General features: G+C 43.0%; 2 protein-coding genes across 2 annotated transcripts in view; one reads left to right on the forward strand and one right to left on the reverse strand.

Moving 5' to 3' along the window:
- The window catches only part of lrrc9 (leucine rich repeat containing 9), a gene marked incomplete at its 5' end in the record, with an annotated part of 34,855 nt that overhangs the window by 13,987 nt on the left and 746 nt on the right, over positions 1–20,122 (forward strand). Inside the window, 12 exons of the mRNA XM_084044608.1 lie at positions 18–158; positions 713–890; positions 4,764–4,984; positions 5,210–5,332; positions 5,440–5,570; positions 5,865–5,973; positions 6,095–6,234; positions 6,922–7,058; positions 7,726–7,943; positions 14,332–14,400; positions 16,513–16,638; positions 19,207–19,390. Of these exons, the coding sequence (XP_083900734.1) occupies positions 18–158; positions 713–890; positions 4,764–4,984; positions 5,210–5,332; positions 5,440–5,570; positions 5,865–5,973; positions 6,095–6,234; positions 6,922–7,058; positions 7,726–7,943; positions 14,332–14,400; positions 16,513–16,638; positions 19,207–19,390 (1,777 nt within the window). The remainder of the gene's footprint in view (positions 1–17; positions 159–712; positions 891–4,763; positions 4,985–5,209; positions 5,333–5,439; positions 5,571–5,864; positions 5,974–6,094; positions 6,235–6,921; positions 7,059–7,725; positions 7,944–14,331; positions 14,401–16,512; positions 16,639–19,206; positions 19,391–20,122) is intronic.
- On the reverse strand, positions 1,887–3,446 carry LOC311036882 (ATP synthase subunit beta, mitochondrial-like; the record flags this gene model as incomplete). The annotated part of the gene is made up of 1 exon (XM_084045893.1): positions 1,887–3,446. One exon carries the CDS (start codon positions 3,444–3,446, stop codon positions 1,887–1,889), a length of 1,560 nt encoding a protein of 519 aa, XP_083902019.1.

Genomic DNA, 20,122 nt, shown 5'->3' on the forward strand with positions numbered 1-20,122 from the left:
CTTTTCACTCTGGACAGGCTTTTCTGCTAGCTCACTGCCGTACAGACAGCGAGCGCCCTCGCAGCCTCAGCCTGCTTTCAGCAGCCCAGCTCCTATGTCAACTTAGCCCATCACCCTGGGATCTCAACAGAGACCCAGAACCTGGCTGGACTGCAAAGGTAACTATGCTCATTATAAAATAAAATGTGGATAACTGTATGAAGGATCATCAGCAAAGTATTGACAATCTCTTTCTAAATCATGTAAAAGTCTGCGTGTGTGCACATACCCTCGTGTATCTCGAGAACTGTTCGACCGAAACTCTATGGAGACCCCTGATGTCATCAAGATGACTTCATAGTACTGACATCACAGACAGGCCTCCATGTACTACGATAATGGATACTGCACTACGGCAGTATTCTGACAACGGGTACAACGGGTATAACCGAAGAGACATGCATTCCAATGAACATCGCATTAGTTTTAGTTTTTTGGAAAACACTTGATCTGTGTTGTTGAATGATTATTTGATGATATTATTATGATGATGGCACTGCTCGTGACTTAACTACATTTTCCCAAAGTTGAAAATTATTTTCGGCATCCATAGCTAAATCCATCAACAAGTCAGAAAAATGGAAATCCTATATGTCAGTCTTCCCATAGACTCTAGAGCGTAATTTATTGTATTACTTTCTTATTTTTTTTAATGTATTTAACCTATGATCAGATCACAGCCCTGAACCTTGACAGCCAGGGGCTCTCCAGGCTATCCAACCTGGATAAGCTGATCAACCTGCGTTGGGCCTCCTTTAATGACAATGACATTTCTAAACTGGAGGGACTGGACAACTGCCTGCATCTAGAGGAGCTGTCCCTAGATGACAACTGTATCACCAGCATGGACGGTCAGTCAACACTATATGCTCAGTCGCACAGTCAAGAATAGAACCATAATGGTCAATTGTTTTTGATTTATTTTTGTCATTTTATGCTTTATTCAGAGAGACAGGAAAGGTGGGAGACAGAGGAGGACATGATATGCAGTAAAGTGCCTCGAGTTGGACTTGAACCAGGGTCAGCTCTGAGAAGGACTATAGCCTTATTTATGTGGTATGCACTCTTAGTCAGTGAACCACTGGGGTGCCCATTTTGTCTGTCTCTCTGTCTCTGTCGCTCTCTCGCTCTCTCGCGGAGACAAAAAGAAACCCTCCCCACATATTTAAAACAACCCCATCAACGTATAGAACAAAACAAATTATTAAAGAAAGAAGTAATAGGAAATTATATAAATGATGAGGGGGCATGAATTGTAAACACCCTTTGGAAGAGCGTTTTGCATGTGGTGAGATCACTAAAGATACATTTTTACAATTCCTAAAATTCAGAATAATACTGAACCTCCAGGGAGACATATTGGCTCAATCCTACTGTCCACAATCACAGACTCACATTTGAGGCATGTTTCCACTAATTCCACGAGGGCCTATGCCCTTGTGCTGTCCCACTATTAAATCATCAAGTGCATGAGAATGGCACAGAGACGAACAGGCAACATGGCACGGCATGAAGTCAGCAAGGTATGTGCTGTCCCATTGCTATTGATACAGCCTCTCACACTCAAGTCCGTGAGGGTTGAGGCCTCAGGCCTTAGTAGGGACATTGATATTGTACTCTACTCTGGTATTAAGCATGGTCCAGATATGTAGATTCTTTTCCTTAAACCTTTAGTTGAGATGTTCCATTCTGGTGTGTGTATTCCATCTTTTTTCTCTTTTTCTTTTTTATTCCATCTTCTCTTATTTGAAACATCAAATATAACTTTTTCTTAAAGACGGGAACATTTTCTGCATCGGGACATGTTTTACAAACTTAGTGCACCTACAACAGGACCCTTCTGTTCTTTACCCTCTCCCAACGTGCTCCTCTGCCAGCTTCTGAGCCTTCTGTACGACTTCCTCGATAGGGCCCACCATGTAGAACGCCTGCTCAGGTAGGGGATCGTACTCGCCAGCGAGAATGCCCTTGAATCCCTTGATGGTCTCCTTGAGGGGCACCAGCTTGCCCATGTGGCCAGTGAAGATCTCGGCCACCTGGAAGGGCTGGGACAGGAAACGTTGGATCTTGCGGGCACGGGCCACAGTCAGCTTGTCCTCCTCAGACAACTCGTCCATACCCAGGATAGCAATGATATCCTGCAGGGACTTGTAGTCCTGGAGGATCTTCTGCACACCACGGGCGACATCGTAGTGCTCAGCTCCGACGATGTTGGGGTCCATGATACGGGAGGTGGAGTCCAGAGGATCCACGGCGGGGTAGATACCCAGCTCAGCGATGGCTCGGGACAACACAGTGGTGGCATCCAAGTGAGCGAAGGTGGTGGCGGGGGCAGGGTCAGTCAAGTCATCAGCTGGCACATAGATGGCCTGCACAGATGTGATGGAACCTTTCTTGGTGGTGGTGATTCTCTCCTGCATGGTACCCATGTCAGTGGCCAGTGTGGGCTGGTAACCCACAGCAGAAGGGATACGACCCAGCAAGGCAGATACCTCAGAGCCGGCCTGTGTGAAGCGGAAGATGTTGTCGATGAAGAGCAGCACATCCTGACCCTCCTGATCACGGAAATACTCAGCCACAGTCAGTCCAGTCAGAGCCACTCTGGCACGGGCGCCTGGGGGCTCGTTCATCTGTCCGTACACCAGCGCCACCTTGGAGGTGGTGTCTTTCAGGTTGATGACTCCAGATTCAATCATTTCATGGTACAAGTCGTTTCCTTCACGGGTGCGCTCTCCCACGCCGGCGAACACGGAGTAACCACCATGGGCCTTGGCCACATTGTTGATCAGCTCCATGATCAATACAGTCTTGCCCACACCAGCACCACCGAACAGACCAATCTTTCCTCCCTTGGCGTAGGGGGCCAGCAGATCTACAACCTTGATGCCAGTAACGAGAATCTCCTGCTCCACACTCATGTCAGTGAATTCTGGGGCCTCAGCGTGGATGGGGGCAGTCTGCTTGGTAGTGATGGGGCCCCTCTCATCAATGGGCTCACCGATGACATTCATGATTCTGCCCAGAGTCTCAGGTCCCACAGGGATTCTGATGGGGGTTCCAGTGTCCACAACTGGCTGACCGCGGACCAGACCCTCTGTACCATCCATCGCAATGGTACGCACTGTACCCTCTCCAAGATGCTGAGCCACTTCCAGGACAAGTCTGGATTCCCTGCCGCCTACTTCCAAGGCATTGAGGATGGGAGGAAGGTCCTCATCGAACTGGACGTCCACAACGGCACCGATGACAGCCACAATGCGCCCGGAGGCGGCTGCAGCGGCGGCTGGTGTGACATAGTCCCTGCGTGAGAGGATGGCTGGGGATCCAGCGAGGGCTTTGAGGGGCTGGACCCCAGGCCTGAATGCCTGCAGAGCCCTGGTGCAGCAGCGTCCCATGCCTCCTAACATCTTTAAAACGACTGAAGGTGGAAGGAGTCACTGTGAGGAGGCTTTATGTTGAATGGAAATGAAATGAAAATACCAATTCTTGACTAAGCCAGTGGTGTCTGAACACAACTTAATAGCAGAGGCTGAAATAGTAGGCTACAATTGCAAAGATCGCTGGGATGTAAAGTCTAATGATGATCTAATGATGTCACATCATGTCAGTGTGGCATGACCAGGAATCATTAAAATGTTGCTGGTAACCATGGCAAACCATGCATGGCAGACCTCCAAACTCACAACGGTCGCTTCCGTGATGCGTTGTGAGCTTGTTTGTCAGCTATTCTCGGCTAGAGAGTGCCTCACCAGCCAACAACACACAAGTTGAGGTTGAATGAACAGAAACTAGCGCTCCCCAAAACAACAGGTTTGGGGATCTGTTGGGAATTGATAAGCCTACTTGTATAGGCATTATAAAAACTGGAGGTTCGGGCCGCTACGTGGCCCTCACACCTATGTCGCACCACCGATCTGACTGATATGCCCATATATGGATATCTCCGTATCTGTCAGTCCGTGTCCCTTTTATGCCCATATATGGAGATCTCTGTATCTGTCAGTAGTAGCTTGGTTGATGGTGCCACTATCAGACATATTGGATGTGGTCCATAGTAAATGTATACCACACAGTTACAGTTAAGAATCAAAGGTTCCTATTATGGGATTTAGTAATACAAAAAGTAAATGGTCTGATATCATCATCATAATAATAATAATAATAATAATAATAATAATAATAACAATAATAAACATTATTATACTTTCATCTTGAAAATGTAGTGCTTTACATCAACACAATCACATGAACAGTGCTTCATATTTATATGAAAACCGAGTGCATAAAAATGTATAATGCATAACATACAGAAATGTCACTCGAAGGGTTAAGATCTTTTTTTTTTTACAAGCACTGTACTGCATCCACAGTTTCTGGTTAAATAAGAAAAAGTGGTGGCCCGGACCGGGCACCTAGGCTCTAAAGTAGCCTGAAAGTGCAACGCGGGTTCGAGTCCTGTTTACTGCATGTTACTGCATGTCTCTCACCATCTCTCTCTCCCTGTTGCCTGTCCATCTACACTGCATTGCAAGCAGTGAAATTCTTGTACTGTAAAGAATCCTCAATGGCAATAATAAAAAATACTACAAGAAGATCAAAATGTTGCTAAATAGAATAAAGAAAAAAAAGAAAAAACTGTAGCTTTACAGCATTTATAAACAACTTGTTGAGAGACAATGCAAAACTGCAGCATGAAGTAATTGTTTCTCTTTGGGCTCCCACAGGGCTGTCCAAATTGTGTCACCTGTCTAAACTCAGTCTGAATGGCAACCAGCTGTCCTGTTTAGAAGCCTCTGTCCTGGGCCAGCTGCCCTACCTGCACTTCCTGTCCGTGGAGAATAATTGCATCGGTTCTATGTCTGGCATCCAGAGGGCCCGCTCCCTCTTTGAGCTTTACATCGGCAACAACCGCATCTGGACAACACGAGACATCTTCCATTTGAAGGTGATGAGCGAATAGTCTTAAACCACTTAATAACCACCTATAATGACATACCCAAAATAGGGACACCACATTGATTGTGGTTAAAAGATCACTGCAGCTCACTGCATCAATACAATGTCTCAGCATGGAAACATGGAGATAAATAACACTGTAGCGTTTCTTCAGTTTCTTAATTTTTTCTTTCTGGTCTAGAGTGTGAAGATTTACCATTTTCTTTTTCTTCAGGCACTGACGAACCTTGTCATTCTCAATCTTTATGGGAACCCTTTAGTGGAGAAACTGGAAAGTTATCGGATATATGTGGTGTTCCAACTGCCCTCCCTAAAAGCACTGGATGGGATTGCGGTGGTACTGTACATCTATAATAACCTTGTCCTCGTACAATCTGATTGATCAAATTGTAGTAATACTTTCCTGACTGTGACAAGACTTGATTAAGTCGTTGTGTTCTCTAGGAAGTCACTGAGAGCGAGAATGCAAAGGATGTGTTTGGGGGGCGGCTGACTCCAGACATGGTGGCAGAGAAGCTGGGCCACTCAAACTATTCAGATGTTACTGACCTCAACCTGCAGTCCTGCTCCATTAGGTAATGCATCGGTCCAGAAGATAAGTGAACGTTGGATAATAGTGCCAATAATTAAATAGTAATAAGTATATTATTTAGATAGATGACAGGTTTGATGTTTACTTGTTAATTATTTTAGCACACCACTTACCCAGTTGACAAGGTTCATGGCGCCTACTCCAAACTGACAGTTTGTCAGTCTCTCCGGATTGGAGCATCTGCTAAATTCCTAAATTGTACATTGCAAGGATTTGCAGTTCCTTGTTCAAACTGATACATGTAAAGTCAAAGAAAATGGGTCCTCTTGGTCCACAGGATGGTGGATCTGACTCCAGCCGAACTGTTCCAAAGCCTGCACCATGTCAACTTAGAGCACAACAACCTCACCTCATTTTCAGGCCTGATCTACCTGCCCAACATCAAGGTTAGGATTTGATTAGGACAAATGCTACATCCTGTGCTACAGACTGATGATGATGAGGCTGGGCATATTAAGGATTTATTGTTAAATAATTTATGTTTTTTACAACCTTACTTCCTCGCAGGTTCTCTGTTTGAATTATAATGCCATTGAGTCTATCCTACCCAGACAGCGGGTTCAGGCCCACCTGACAAACAGACAGATTTTATACCACAAAGTCAGCTCCAGTGGCTATGGTCAGCAGGGCTCTTCCAAGGGCAGCAGGTAACATGCCACTCATGTAAATTGAACTGATAAGAAAATGTAATAATACTTTTTCTTTACAGATAAGGCTGATGAGACAGCTTCTTCTCTGAATTCTGCTTTGTTGCAATAGAATACATTTGAGTATTGAAGTGAATTTTGGTTTGAAACCACTTGGGGGCAGCACTGATCCATGATTAACTGGCTCTTCAATCTCTTCTAATGAAGTTCAGATTCCCTCTATAGTAGTTGTTCAGAAGCACACAACTCCCCCTGCCTTTGAATGAATGTCTTAGTAAAATACACAGTATAAAATCTATTAAGTGCAAGTGCACTTCCAAGGTCAGTATCATGCTTAGCAATCCTATTTTATGTTTCCCTTCAGGATATTGATCTGTTATTTTCCCTCAAAAATATATTGAAATGTATAAAAGTTCCCATCCTTCTTTGATTGCTTTTTATTTCTGTACTATTTTCGTATCATTACAAAATGGAACACACATTTACCATTTTCCATTCAAGGAATAAATAGAACTGATAAACTGTCATGCTTTTGTGTTCTCTGAGTGTGATTGCCTTGAGTCAGCGTGTGCAGTGCACCTGTGTGGTTTGACTGTTGTAAATTAGGCAGCAGGGAGAGAAGAGAAAGAGTAGTTCATTCAACCAGAGAGGATTCAAAACCCTCCCATCCTGTGATCTGTGTTTAAGGGAAGCGGGCCCGGCGGACAGCTTGGAACCACTGATGGGCAGCCTGGAGGTGCTGCATTTGAGTCACAATGGCATCTCCAATATGGCCAATCTGCAGCTCAGCAGGCTCTCCAATCTTAAAGCACTCTTCCTTCAAGGTACGTATGGGTACTGTACCGGGGGCCTCGCTTACAAAGCCTGTGAAAAATGCAGTGTATAGGGCCTGTGAAAAGGAAAGTGCAGAGAGCGCATTCTTCTTTAGACCCATGTGGGATATGAGGTTTGAAGAAAAAAAATGGTGACTTTCTTTGCAGGTGCTTTTGTTGGCGTTTGATTGTGTTTTACTTTAGTGGTGATTTGTCGTCATCACCCTTAATAGTGATTTGGTGATTTATCATCATCACCCAACCTCCCCCATTTGACCTTTCATGTCTGGTCTTGCTCTTTTGCTTATAAACCTTTCAAAGATGTCTCTCTGTCTCTCACTTTTGTTGCCCCTTAACCATAGGCTAATCAACGCACGCTGTTATTTTTGTATTAGGCTTAACTAAAGATCCATGACATCGCCACATAATAATACACAACTAATAACATGAGTGCATGCATGCGTGCTTGCGTGCGTGCCTGCGTGCGTGCGTGTATTTTCTCCACCTTTCTATTTCCACATAATATATCATTTAATTCGATTTTTCTCAATTGGATACAAAAAAAAGATAACTGGAGTTGCAAAGTATTTAGTTCGCATTTGACTTGATTGATGGTGGAACAATGCATTGATTGATAACACCTTATCACAGTGTTCTTCTTTGGCTGGTTTGCTCTCAGGTAATGAGATCAGCCAGGTGGAGGGTTTGGAGGGTTTGCTGTGCCTCAGGGAACTGGTTCTGGATAGGAACCGGATCAAAGCCCTCGGCCAGAACTCCTTCGTAGGTCAGACGGTCCTGGTGGAGTTGCACCTGGCAGAGAACCGACTGCGGGAGCTCAACCACCTGGATCCCCTGGTGGAGCTCCGTCGCCTGTTCCTCGGCATGAACAAGCTACAGGTAGTCTTCTAGGCCATTGGCCTCTCCTCTACAGGGCCTACATATAGCAGTGGTGGAAAGTAACTAAGTACATTTACTTGAGTAATATACTATTTCCATTTATTGTTACTTTATACTTCTACTCCACTACGTCTCAGAATGAAATGCTTTACTCCACTAAATTTATTTGGCTTTAGTTACTAGTTACTTTGCAGCTTTAGATTACTAATAATGAATCAACTTGACACCGGACCGCTGGCCTAGCGGTCCAGGCACCGAGGCTCCAATGTAGCCTGACAGTGCGTTACGGGTTTGAGTCCGATCCCGACGGCCTTTGCTGCGTGTCACTCCCCATCTCTCTCTCCCCGTTTCCTATCTATCTACTGTACTATCAATAAAGGCATAAAAAGCCCAAAAATACATCTAAACAAAAATAATAATTATAATCATTAATCAAATTATTAATCAGAAATCCATCTATAAATTCTCGAAATCTCTGTGTGTCTGTCCTTCACGCATGTCAAGAACCATCCGACCAATCGACTTCAAACTTAGCGTGCATATCGCTGAGGACCCGAGGGAGTGCGGTACGTCGATCGGCGATTGTCCAGAACTGTCAATTTGACCGATATGCCCATATATAGGCATATATGGAGAAAGGTTGTCCAGAACAGCAGATTGGACCGATATACCCATATGCTCATATATGGGCGTATACTTATGACATCATGGATCTCCATATATGGGCATAAAAGGGACATGGACAGACAGATACAGAGATCTCCATATATTATGGGCATAAAAGGGACACAGACAGACAGCTGGGTACAACAGATACTCTCACAGTCGTTCTTGCATCATTCCCGAGTATGTCTAGACTTCTAAATGTTTCTATAGTAGATCACGACACGTCACGATGCGATGCATTGTGAGCTTGTAGATTGGCTATTTTTGAATCACCATAACGCCATAAGGCATAAGTGGTTAATGATCAATAGTTATAGTCCAATAACATACTGTATGTATGAGTACTTTTACGTTAGGTACTTTAAGTATATTTTGATTTTCTTTTGTACAATACTTTTGTACTTTTTAAGTACAATTTGTAATAGGACTTTTACCTGTAACAGAGTATTTCTACATAGTGGTATTGTAACTTTTACTTTTAAAAAAACAGAGTACTTCTTCCACCTCTGCTACTATACGTAGAGGGAGATTCTTCATTAGCGCTGCCATAATGAGAGGAATTTAAGTCTTCTACTGATTTCAAGAAAGGGTCATCACCAAGGTCATAGTTGACTTTTGTATGATCACTGATCACTGACGCCGACAGATTCATTCATATGCTAAACGTGTGGGATGTTTCAGAATGTATTTTTATTTCAAACTATAGCTGTATTACTTTTCCTTGTGTTTGCAAACTAGGGGGTGAAATATAGTAATCATGAGTCGTTACCACCCACTGTGGAAGTATAAAGGAGAATCAACTTTGATTGAAGGTCAGGTCTGTATGTATGACGATGGCGAGGAACAATCAATGCAACGTGTAATCAGCTTTCCGGTCCACATTTCTTTCTCACCCCAGGCGTGTGATTTTCACTTTTGTCTGCGCTTGCATTTTACAATTTAGGCATTTAGCAGACACTCTTATCCAGAGCGACTCACAATAAAGAAGGTAAATAATCAGATAAATAGAATGCAGAGCTGTAGGGCCTCAATAAACTACAATTCCAGGTAAACATAAATCCTTCTGCAGTGCATTACAACTTTACAACTAGGTAAAAGAAACTCTGGGTTAAATTAGCTTGGAGAGTGTACAAATGTAACCAAATGGACCTGCATCGTCGGCTGGAGTACGTGAAGTGAAATATGTCTGTCGTACGACTCAACCTCTCAGTTGAGCACATACACATGCAGTCGCACACACACACACACACACACAGACAGACAGACAGACAGACAGACAGACAGACAGACAGACAGACAGACAGACAGACAGACAGACAGACAGACAGACAGACAGACAGACAGACAGACAGAACAAAATAAAATAAGCATTAGCATATTCACCAAATCAACTAATTTTTTATCTTTAAGCCAGGCAGCCAGCATGTATTATCACAAGTAAGACGCGCGAACGCAGCTTGAAAATAACAATAAGAAGAATAGAAAGGAATGGGCAATCCCCCCCCCAAAAAAAATCATATTTATTTGACTGTATCTGGCTCTGTTTTTCTTAAAAGTGCAAATTAGTCATTTGGAATCCCATCACAGCATAGCTAGCTAGCAAGAAGAAATCTGAAACTGTCCTCAAACTAAGGCGTTTTCAACTTGCCATCCGGCCTGAAATATGCACAAATGACATGGAATTCTTAGATATCCCAATAGATGAACTCGTGTAGATGTGTTATTTTTTACTGTAGCTGCTATATTTCTCTCAGAGGAGTGTAATTAGTCACCCAGGGGCAGGCGGATTTCAGCCACACTGTAGTCACAGGCAGTGCACACAATACTGCGTGCGCCTTTGGCGCGCCTCCTTCCGCTGCGTTCGCAATAATTGTATTACATTACAGTAGACTACTGTAACTTTCACCTTATTGCTGACAGCTAGTTAGACGTGGGATGTGATTTGTGACACTAACGCTCCAGATTCTACACTGTGGGAACAATTAACAAATTTGGCTTTTTGTTACAATCATGTTTTCAAACAAATGGTCGTAGTGGTTAATCTGCTCTTGCATGCTGACTGTCTATTCTTCATCATTCCACTGATGGCAGAATCATAGATGCCATTAGTGAAAACCTAATGCAAAAAGACTATAGATAGGCCTATAAAAAAAATGTTTTACTTGTCGTTTTCATTCAAAGAAAAAGTGGTTTCCTATGACGTGACGTGTATATAACCTAGACACACAGTTGTTGTTAAGGATGACAATGGATTTTTTTCTAGTACGCTCCCTCTCTTAGTTTTCTCATGCTTTCAATTTAGACATCAAATACTGGAATCATTCCATGGTGGCTTGTATGAGACACAGCCAAGTGTGGTCTTAAACCGCTGTAGCTGAGGGAGATACCCTTGTAGCCTTGTGGCATGCCCAAACTCTCTCATGAGATTAGTGGAAGCTCACATGTGTAATCTCTCCCCATCAGCTGCTTAAACCATCACTATGCCAAAATAATGAATTATGAAAAGGTTCAGCCCTAATATACGTACATCTGTCTCCATGGTCATCATTGATTGATTGAATATTTTATTAGGCAAAAGAATGTAAAACAACACATTTACATTTAAAATACTTTGTCTAACAGGTCCGTTCATAAAAGTCCTTGCGGACTTGTTTCCAATGAGGGCCTTGGTATTCAATTCATAGACATATGTAGTGGCACCACAGTTCAAATATCATTACACAAAGAAATAAAAAAATAAAAAAAAACAGCAAAAAAATTATATATATATATATATATATATATATATACATACATACACATACACATACATATATACATATATACATATATACACATATACATACATACACACATACATATATATATATATATACATACATACATATATATATATACACACATACATATATACATATATACATACATACATACAACACTATGTACAGCCAATGGAATAAAAAAAAGGGGGGAAAGATATGTACAAGAACAGGGGGGGGGGGGGGGGGGGGTCGGCTGTCTAACGGGAAAATGGTACTACCTCCTCTTTTGGCCTCCTGAAAGGTGATTTTTTAAGGCTCTTTTAAATGAGCCCAGCGAACTGCATTTTTTGAGGGATGGGGTTAGACCATTCCAAACCTGGGTGGCAGTGCTGTAGAAGGAGAATTTGCCCATGTTTGTTTTATGGGTGGGTGGTACCAAATTGTTGTTTGCACTCCCTCTGGTATTGTGACTGTGGGTGTCACTAACCTTTTGGAGGTATTTACTCAGATATGCGGGAATAGGGGGCATATCGGGCAAATTTTCATTTACAATTTTGAACGCCAGTCCCATTTTTAGTTGTTTAACCCTGTCTTCCACCCTGAGCCAGCCTAGGCTGGCAAAATGGGTGGGAGAAAGGTGGGTCATGGGCCCCAATCCGAGGAGTAGCCGAATCAGTTTGTTTTGGGAGGTTTGAAGTTTAGTCTTCAGTGACACTGAGGTGTTGGAGTACCAGGAGGTGCTAGCATAGTCAAAATGTGGTTGAATCAGGGCCCCTGAGAGGGTCCTGAGGGCCTGAGGGTTGACAAAAGAGGAAACTCTGCCCATAAATTTGGTTCTCTGGTTTACTATTTTGACCACCTTTGTCCCCATGCTTTCACCTGACAGGTATTTGTCGAGAATACAACCCAAATAGGTAATCTCTTCTTTGCTAGAGATAATTGTGCCATCGACTTTGACCTTGAAATCATTTACATCCATCTGTCTGAGGGAATGTTTGGTCCCAAAGAGAATGGATTCAGTTTTCCCAAGGTGTAGTGACAGTTTGTTATCAGTAAGCCAAGTACGGATTTTTGAGAGTTCGGAGCTGAGCGCCTCCTCAACTTGCAGCTTGTCCTCTCCCGAGATCAGGAGTGCCGAGTCATCAGCGAACAGGAACAATTTGCAGTTACAGGCAGCATTCATGTCGTTAATGTATAAAAGGAACAGTAACGGCCCTAGAATGCTGCCCTGAGGAACCCCACAGCTCACCGGGAGGGAAGAGGACATGGTTCCGTTGATGTCAACCACTTGTTCTCTTCCCTCCAGGTAGGATCTCATCCAGTTTAGTGATGTGCAGTCAAAACCAATCGCCCTCAGCTTATCAAGTAAAATTGAATGGTTTACAGTGTCGAACGCTTTTTGGAGGTCCAACATGACCATGCCGCAGTATTTGCCCGCGTCTACCTCACGTTTGATGTAGTCGGTCAAATACAGCAGGCATGTGTCAGTGGAATGGGAGGTTCTGAAGCCCGATTGGAATTCAAACAACAGTTTATGCTCGCTGAGGTAGCTGTTGATTTGTTCTTGAATTATTCGCTCTACAACCTTTGAGATGGAACAAAGGATGGAAACAGGCCTATAGTTGCCAGGTTCTAATTTGCTTCCTTTTTTATGCAGAGGGATAACTCTTGCCAATTTGAAATCCTGTGGGACGTGACACTGGCTGATGGATAGGTTTGTGATTTGGGCTACTATGGGGGCAATAGCAGTAGCTGCGTCTCTGAGGAATCTGGTGGGGATATTGTCAAGGCCGGTGGCCTTGTTCGGCTGGAGGGCTAAAAGTTTTTTCTGCACAACATCAGCATTTACTGGTTTGAATGAGAATGAGTCTTTTTTAGCCCCTAGTTTGTCATAGTAAGCATGGATGTGGTCAGAGCCGTACAAACCTGAATGCTGAGGAAGTTTGTTTACCAACTGGGTTGCAATGGTGGTAAAAAAGCTGTTAAAACAGTTCGCTACCGCTTGCTTGTCAGTAATGAGCACGCCACTTGAAATAATGCAGATGTTTGTAGTTTTGGTTTGAATTTTGTTGTTGCAGCCCAATTTCTGTAGCGCTTCCCACAGCTTTTGTGGGTGGCTTTTGTTTGCCTCAATGCTTTCATTTAAGAAATTCTTTTTGGCAGTTTTGACCAATTTGTTTACTACATTTCGTTGATTTCTGCATCTTTCAAGTAGTTGCAAATTTTTGCATTTCCTGAACTCAGAGTACAAATTGTTTCTGAGTTTGATGGCATTTAGGATGTCTCCCTTCATCCAGGGTTGTGTACGGGCTCTGACTCTCACCACCTTCTTGGGCGCTAGGCTATCAATAACAGACACAAAAGCAGTTTTGAAACCAGTCCAGGACTCCTCGGCCGAGGAGCCACTGAGTACATTTGACCAATCAATTTTCTCAAGGGCTGTTGTGAGCGCCTCTGATGAGTAAGTTTTCATAGCCCTGCAGCCGACCGTGCTATGACAGTCAACTACAGATCTGTGAATCTTACGCGTGCAGAAAATGATGTTATGGTCGCTTAGACTGCACTCTATGACCCCGCTTAAAGGAATCCTCGACTGGTCTGATGTCAAAATGAGGTCAATGATGGTTTGAGAAGTGGGGCCTACCCTCGTGATATTTTTTATCATTTGGGTGAGGCTATGCATGTCACAGAATTTTCTGAAAGATTTAAATATGGCGGCGTCTTTCCGAAGTACATCGGTATTGTAGTCGCCAATTAGAATCAATTCCGAATTTCCAATGATTGACATGTGCTCCTCTATTAAATCATAAAAATCATTTTGATCTGGGGGCCTGTAGATTGCGCCAATTATCAGGGGTTTAGCGTCATCATATATAGGAGGCCAACTCAAGTCATAGGGAAAAGTTAAATAGGAAAAAAAAAACTGGGCTATATAATTTAAACTTACTCTTTTTTTCTAGGACATTTCAGAACTTGACAAGCTAGAAATCCTACCTTCGCTGACAGAGCTATCTGTTGTTGGTAATCAGGTGAGTAATTATCAATGGTTGTCTCCCACAAAGAGGTTGTGACACAATGAGGAACTTGTGAAATTATTATGCTGCCATTTTAGGTGATCACTCTTTCACCTTTTAGGTGGAAACGTTTTCACCTAAAAGGTGATTATGATCAGTGTTGCAATGCTGAATTGGAACGTGGTTGCACTGTATTTTAATGACGTGACGCGCACGTCGCTTAACACCTACACTACAGGTCACACAATGGACAATTGATATGCATCTAGGCTTATTCCTATGTTAATTCACTAGGTGTGAGTCGGAAGCCTTTGAAAACTTTGTTGATGTGTGAATTTAAAGTAGTTTTAAATCTATGCGTGTGCCTGCGCGTGCTCCTGGTCAAATAGGTTCATGCACGGCGTGCAAGGCCGTCCTGTGAGCATCGCACCCCTGATTATGATACTAGGCGCTCATAGTCTGGTGATTTCAGTTAGTAAAAACAGAGAGATGTGTTGAGGAGAGCGGTGAGTCGCTTATCACCTCGGCTCAGTGACGTCATGTTGTAGTTTTCAAACCCCCGCGGTGAGAGGGTGATCACCGAAAATCGTAGCATGCGCCCCCTTTAGAGTTCATACTGTCTTGGATAACTACTAAAATATGAAACATTATAGATATGTCTCATATCACCCTTCACTCATTGTGTGGTCCTTATTTATTGATTTGAATCCAAAAAGTGTTGTTGGTGGATATAGAATATCTTTGACCTCTTACTCATTCAGAAACAGATTTTCGTTGCATGCTGACAGGCTCGCTTTCTCGCTCGCTCCCTCCATGACACCAAAACACTCACCCAGTGCCACTCTGTGGTTTTAAATTAAGCGATTACATGATGGCCCGTCTGCTGTGCCTCAAACATCGGAGACAAATCCGCTGACCAAATGGCAGGGCCGTAATCAGACCTGATTGGCGTACAGCACCCATCTGGAGCAAATGGATCAGACCTGTGCAGAACCCACAGCACAAGGCCTGACTACCGTCCACACAGCTATGTTCAGCTGTGGTAGCCCATTTTATCCCACAGCCTTCCCATCCCCCCTCGGCCTCTTCCCATTGGGGGCTTAATCTTGCCAGACGGTGGAAGCCAACAGTCACCCTCAGTGACCATAACATGACCTCCCGCTGTCAACCACATGAGATGGCTGTTTCACCCATGTTTCCACAGCCAAAGTCTATCTCCTGCACTCAGCTGCACATCCATTGGCACACACTCCTGTCTAGAACTACAAGAACACACAGTTCTATGACTGGACAGACTGGCTTTGTCATGGCCAGAGCCGTGCCCTGGCCATGGGTGCAGCTGAGCAATGGGAAGGGAATAGGGCCAGGGAACTCACTGCAGCTGTTGAGAATGTGGCCTCTGGGGCTTGGGTATACCATAGAGATGTCCTGTCTGTGAGTGTGGACCCACATAGCATCATACTTCACACATACCAGATGTCTCAGGATAAACTCGAAAGCTTTTTTTGGCGAATAAAATGTTATTTTAACCATTCAGTATGGTAGTAGATTATATGAATTGCTAAAGGGATAGTTCACCCCCAAAATGTTTTTTTTCTATCGATTAGTCATCAAATTTATGGCTTAGGAATGCGACAAAAACAAAAAAATATCCATGAATTCAAGTCTCCATGGGGTGACTAATCGATAGGAAAACATTATTTTTTTGGGTGAACTATCCCTTTAAGTCTAGCGTCTATACGAGCACAATCGGTGTAGGACGGAGGCTCTACTACTACATCCTCCTGGTGGGGGTTCCTCACTGGCAGGTGAGTCAGTAGGATACAACAGCAGTTTACAACACACAAATGTGTGTGGGGAGGAATTAATTGGCATAATAATGACTAAATTGGGGAGAAAATAGGAGTAAAAAGAAAAAAGGTTCAAATCCCAGGTAGGACATAAAAGTTATACGGATTGCAGCTTTAATCCAGGTTTCATATGCTGTAGGTCCTCTCACAGTACAGGTGTCTGTCTGTCTGTCTGTCTGTCTGTCTGTATATAATTCATTCATTCATTTATAAATGAATACATACATGCATTCCTACATTAATTAATGAATGCATACATTCATTCCTACCCTACCAGGTGACCAGGCGGTCATTACACAGACCAGCGGTGGTGCTGCGTCTCTCCAGGCTGCAGGTCCTGGATGGAGTAACGGTCACCCTGGACGAGAGGACCAGAGCTGAACTCCTCAGTACAGAAACACTGGTGAGAACTTGTGTACCTGCTTGTAAAGTGTTCACAGCGCACACACACACACACACACACACACACACACACACACACACACACACACACACACACACACACACACACACACACACACACACACACACACACACACACACACACAGCTCAAAAGAAATAGAACAGTCCAAAAAAGGAACACTGAGAAAACTGATTATATTAAGCCTTTCAGTACAGTGGTTAAGAGAATGCCGTGCAGAATAATTTTGAGGGCAAAACACTCATGCATTGTAGAGCAGAGGCAGAGATATGATAGTGTGTATCAGTTATTGTTTTGGTACAGAAATAGTAATAGGGTACTGCAGTAGTCCACAGAGAGGAAACTCTTAGATCATACATGGGCAACTGGCGGCCCGGGGGCCACATGCGGCCCCCACCTTCACTTAATGCGGCCCTTAGGTTAATATCGGAATACTGACATATTATTGATTTCAGCTGTTGTTACAATTCCAAACATGCAAACATGACCTTACTTCAGTCTGTATTAGTAGCTTAATGACTAGTATAAAAATTCAATTCTCTTTTTTATGTCCAATGTATTTGTATTTAAGTTCATGAAGTTAGTATAACTAAATGCATTAGAAATTAAATACAAATGTTACTTTTCAGGATTCCAATAAAAAAATTGCAAAAATAGCAGATCTGCAAGCTCAAAACGCGTCGCGCTGCGACGCGTTTTGAGCTTGTAGATCGGCTATTTTTGCTACTTGTGTGTGACAAAGAATGGCGAAGTACGGCATTAATTTGCGAAAAAAAGTTAAAATGTCGAGATAAGAGGTGTCTGCCCGACAGTATATGCAATGTGGCCCTCTGCAGTGATTGTGGAAATATAGTGGCCCTCTCCATCATCAAAGTTGCCCACCCCTGTCTTAGATCTATGCGCTTATATATGACTGACCTGACCTAAAAATCAACAAATGCCTCATTTTATGTTAAAAAAGAAAAGGAAAAAATAATAAGAAAAAAGCCTTTAATGGGCCTTATCATATAAATTACAATTCAACTTGAAATCAAACTGTGAATAGAGAAAAAACAGCAACCAAAGAGCAGAGCTACCAAAACGGACTCTTACAGTCCGACTGATTTGATGCCTGCATAACGACAGTGAAGCTGTAATGCTCCTCCAGCGCTGCTGAATTAAAAGCAGCCTAAGCCTGCTGGCTTCATCCTGCTGATTAGATGAAATGTGCCCGGCCGGTAATGCACCAGTGGATTTGCCCCCTATTAGCTGGGTCAGCCCCCGACCCCCTCTGCTTGTTAATAGTGGATGTGGGAATGACATAGTGGAGATCCTGGACTCTCATTAAAAACATAAACACAAAGAGCTCTTTTCGTTGACCCTGTAGCCTCATCATTTCATCCTTATGCCTGCTCTCACTTGGCTGTTCTGTTCATATTTTAATTCGGCCGCTGTTATCGTTGAGTAGTCATTACAGTGCCACTCTACTGATGAAGGTTTACATTGTGGGAGCACAGTGATTTAGCCGTCTGTATTCTGCATCGGGGGGATGGGGGGGGGGGGGGGGTCACAGGTCAGGTCATGGAGCATATCATGGAACAGACTTAAGAGTTGGGAAAGGAGTGGACTTTTATACTCCGCAGCAGTTACTGTATGTGGAATGGGTTACCTGCAAGCCTTTAGTCCATCAGCTCTATTGTTATCTTTACGTTCTCCATAAAGAGCTGGCTGAATTGTAGTTGGACATTATTCTAACCATCAATGAGTTGAGTTGTAACAGGTTCCAAATACCAACACATACCCAACAAAGCTATGAAATAGAGGGAGATTTTCTGGGGTATCTGCTAACCCTAACCCTACCCTCAACAACTCCACCCCATGTAACCCTACACCACAGATTAATAGAATAAATACATGTGTGGCTTGTGGTTAGAATATGGTTGTATTAGGGGTTAGAAAAGAAAGGTCTCTTGCACCAAATGGACTATTTAGCAGTGAATTTCTTCTTGGGAACTGTTTCATCCACTTTCACTTTCAGCAGCAAACTGAGCAGAGTGGGTTTGAGCAGATGCAATGAAGAGCACATCAGGCATGTTTATTTTGGGCATGGATTGCGCATGAAATTGGGAGATTAATTGGAGAAATTACAAATCAGGAGCACAGCAGGAGGAAGAGTTAGACTCCCGCTAAAATAGAGAGTGTTGGCAGGCATGCAGTACCCATGTTGTTTTTTGCAATTTTAGTTTTCTTGTACGTTAGAAATTGTATGAATGTATTTACTATTGATTTTATTTCTCTCCCCCCCAACAACATTGGCACTCAGTTTGCACACATATCAACTCTCAAAGGACCACAATGGACATAGCAACAGTTCTCAAGCTTTTTTTTGTTTTATCCTCTCCACAGATATGTACAAATATACATTATGTTCATGTATATGCATTTGCTGTCAATAAAAGGAATACTTGAAACAATCAACTTTTATAGCACCTGAGATATTGATCATTAATATGTTATAATACAATACGTGTTGATTCTCCTCCCCTGTATTATTAACGCTACTATCACAGTGCCCTGGAGCCTCTATGCCTGCACTAGACATGAACCTGCCTGGACTGCTGCCCCTCGTGTCCCGAAATGTGTCTCTAAGGGGGACCAGCCTGAGTGGAGGACTGCAGAACCTACTGGGACACGACGTCCTCCTGCCCTGCAACGTGGACCTGGAGACTTTACCTCATCACGACACATCAAAACGTGAGTGTGACTGATGCCCAGTGGTGGAAAAAGTACTAAATCTTTTTACTTAAGTAAAAGTATCAATACTGTAATGTAGAAATACTCTGTTACAAGTAAAAGTCTGGTAATCCAAATTTACTTGAGTAAAAGTACAAAAGTATTGGCATCAAAATATACTTACGTAGTACCTAAGTAAAAGTACTTATCATGCAGAATGTCCCATTTCACAGGTTACAAATGTATACAAATCTATTTTCAAATAGCCAAAGTTTAAATAGGGCTGAAGTGGTTAATATATATTTTTGTAATAATAATCAAAATCTAAAAAGTAACTAGTAACTAACGTTTTCAAATAATTTAATTTTAGTGGAGTAAAAAGTACAATATTGAGATGTAGTGGAGTAGAAGTAAAACAAGTATTGAAAATTGGAAACACTCCAGTAAAGTAACAATTCCTGAAAAGTGTACTTAAGTACAGTACTTGAGTGAATGTACTTAGTTACTTTACACCACTGCTGATGCCTCAGCTCTCACAGCCAAGGATGAGTTTCTAGTCGTGGGCCGTCCTGATGACCTTTTCACCCTCATAGTGCAGCGAGCCACACACAAGTAATCTTTGGGAGAGTGCATAAGGTCAGTCTCTCTGTGGGATTATTAAGTGATCTCTCCACTCAGTGTTTGACGTTCTTTCCCTCATCTGGGCTCTCTAATCCAGTGGTTCTCAAAGGGGGTTCCGGGGACCCCCAGCGG

This window comes from Gymnoscopelus microlampas (genome assembly GCF_963454915.1).
Source record: "Gymnoscopelus microlampas genome assembly, chromosome: 20".
NCBI lineage: Eukaryota > Metazoa > Chordata > Actinopteri > Myctophiformes > Myctophidae > Gymnoscopelus > Gymnoscopelus microlampas.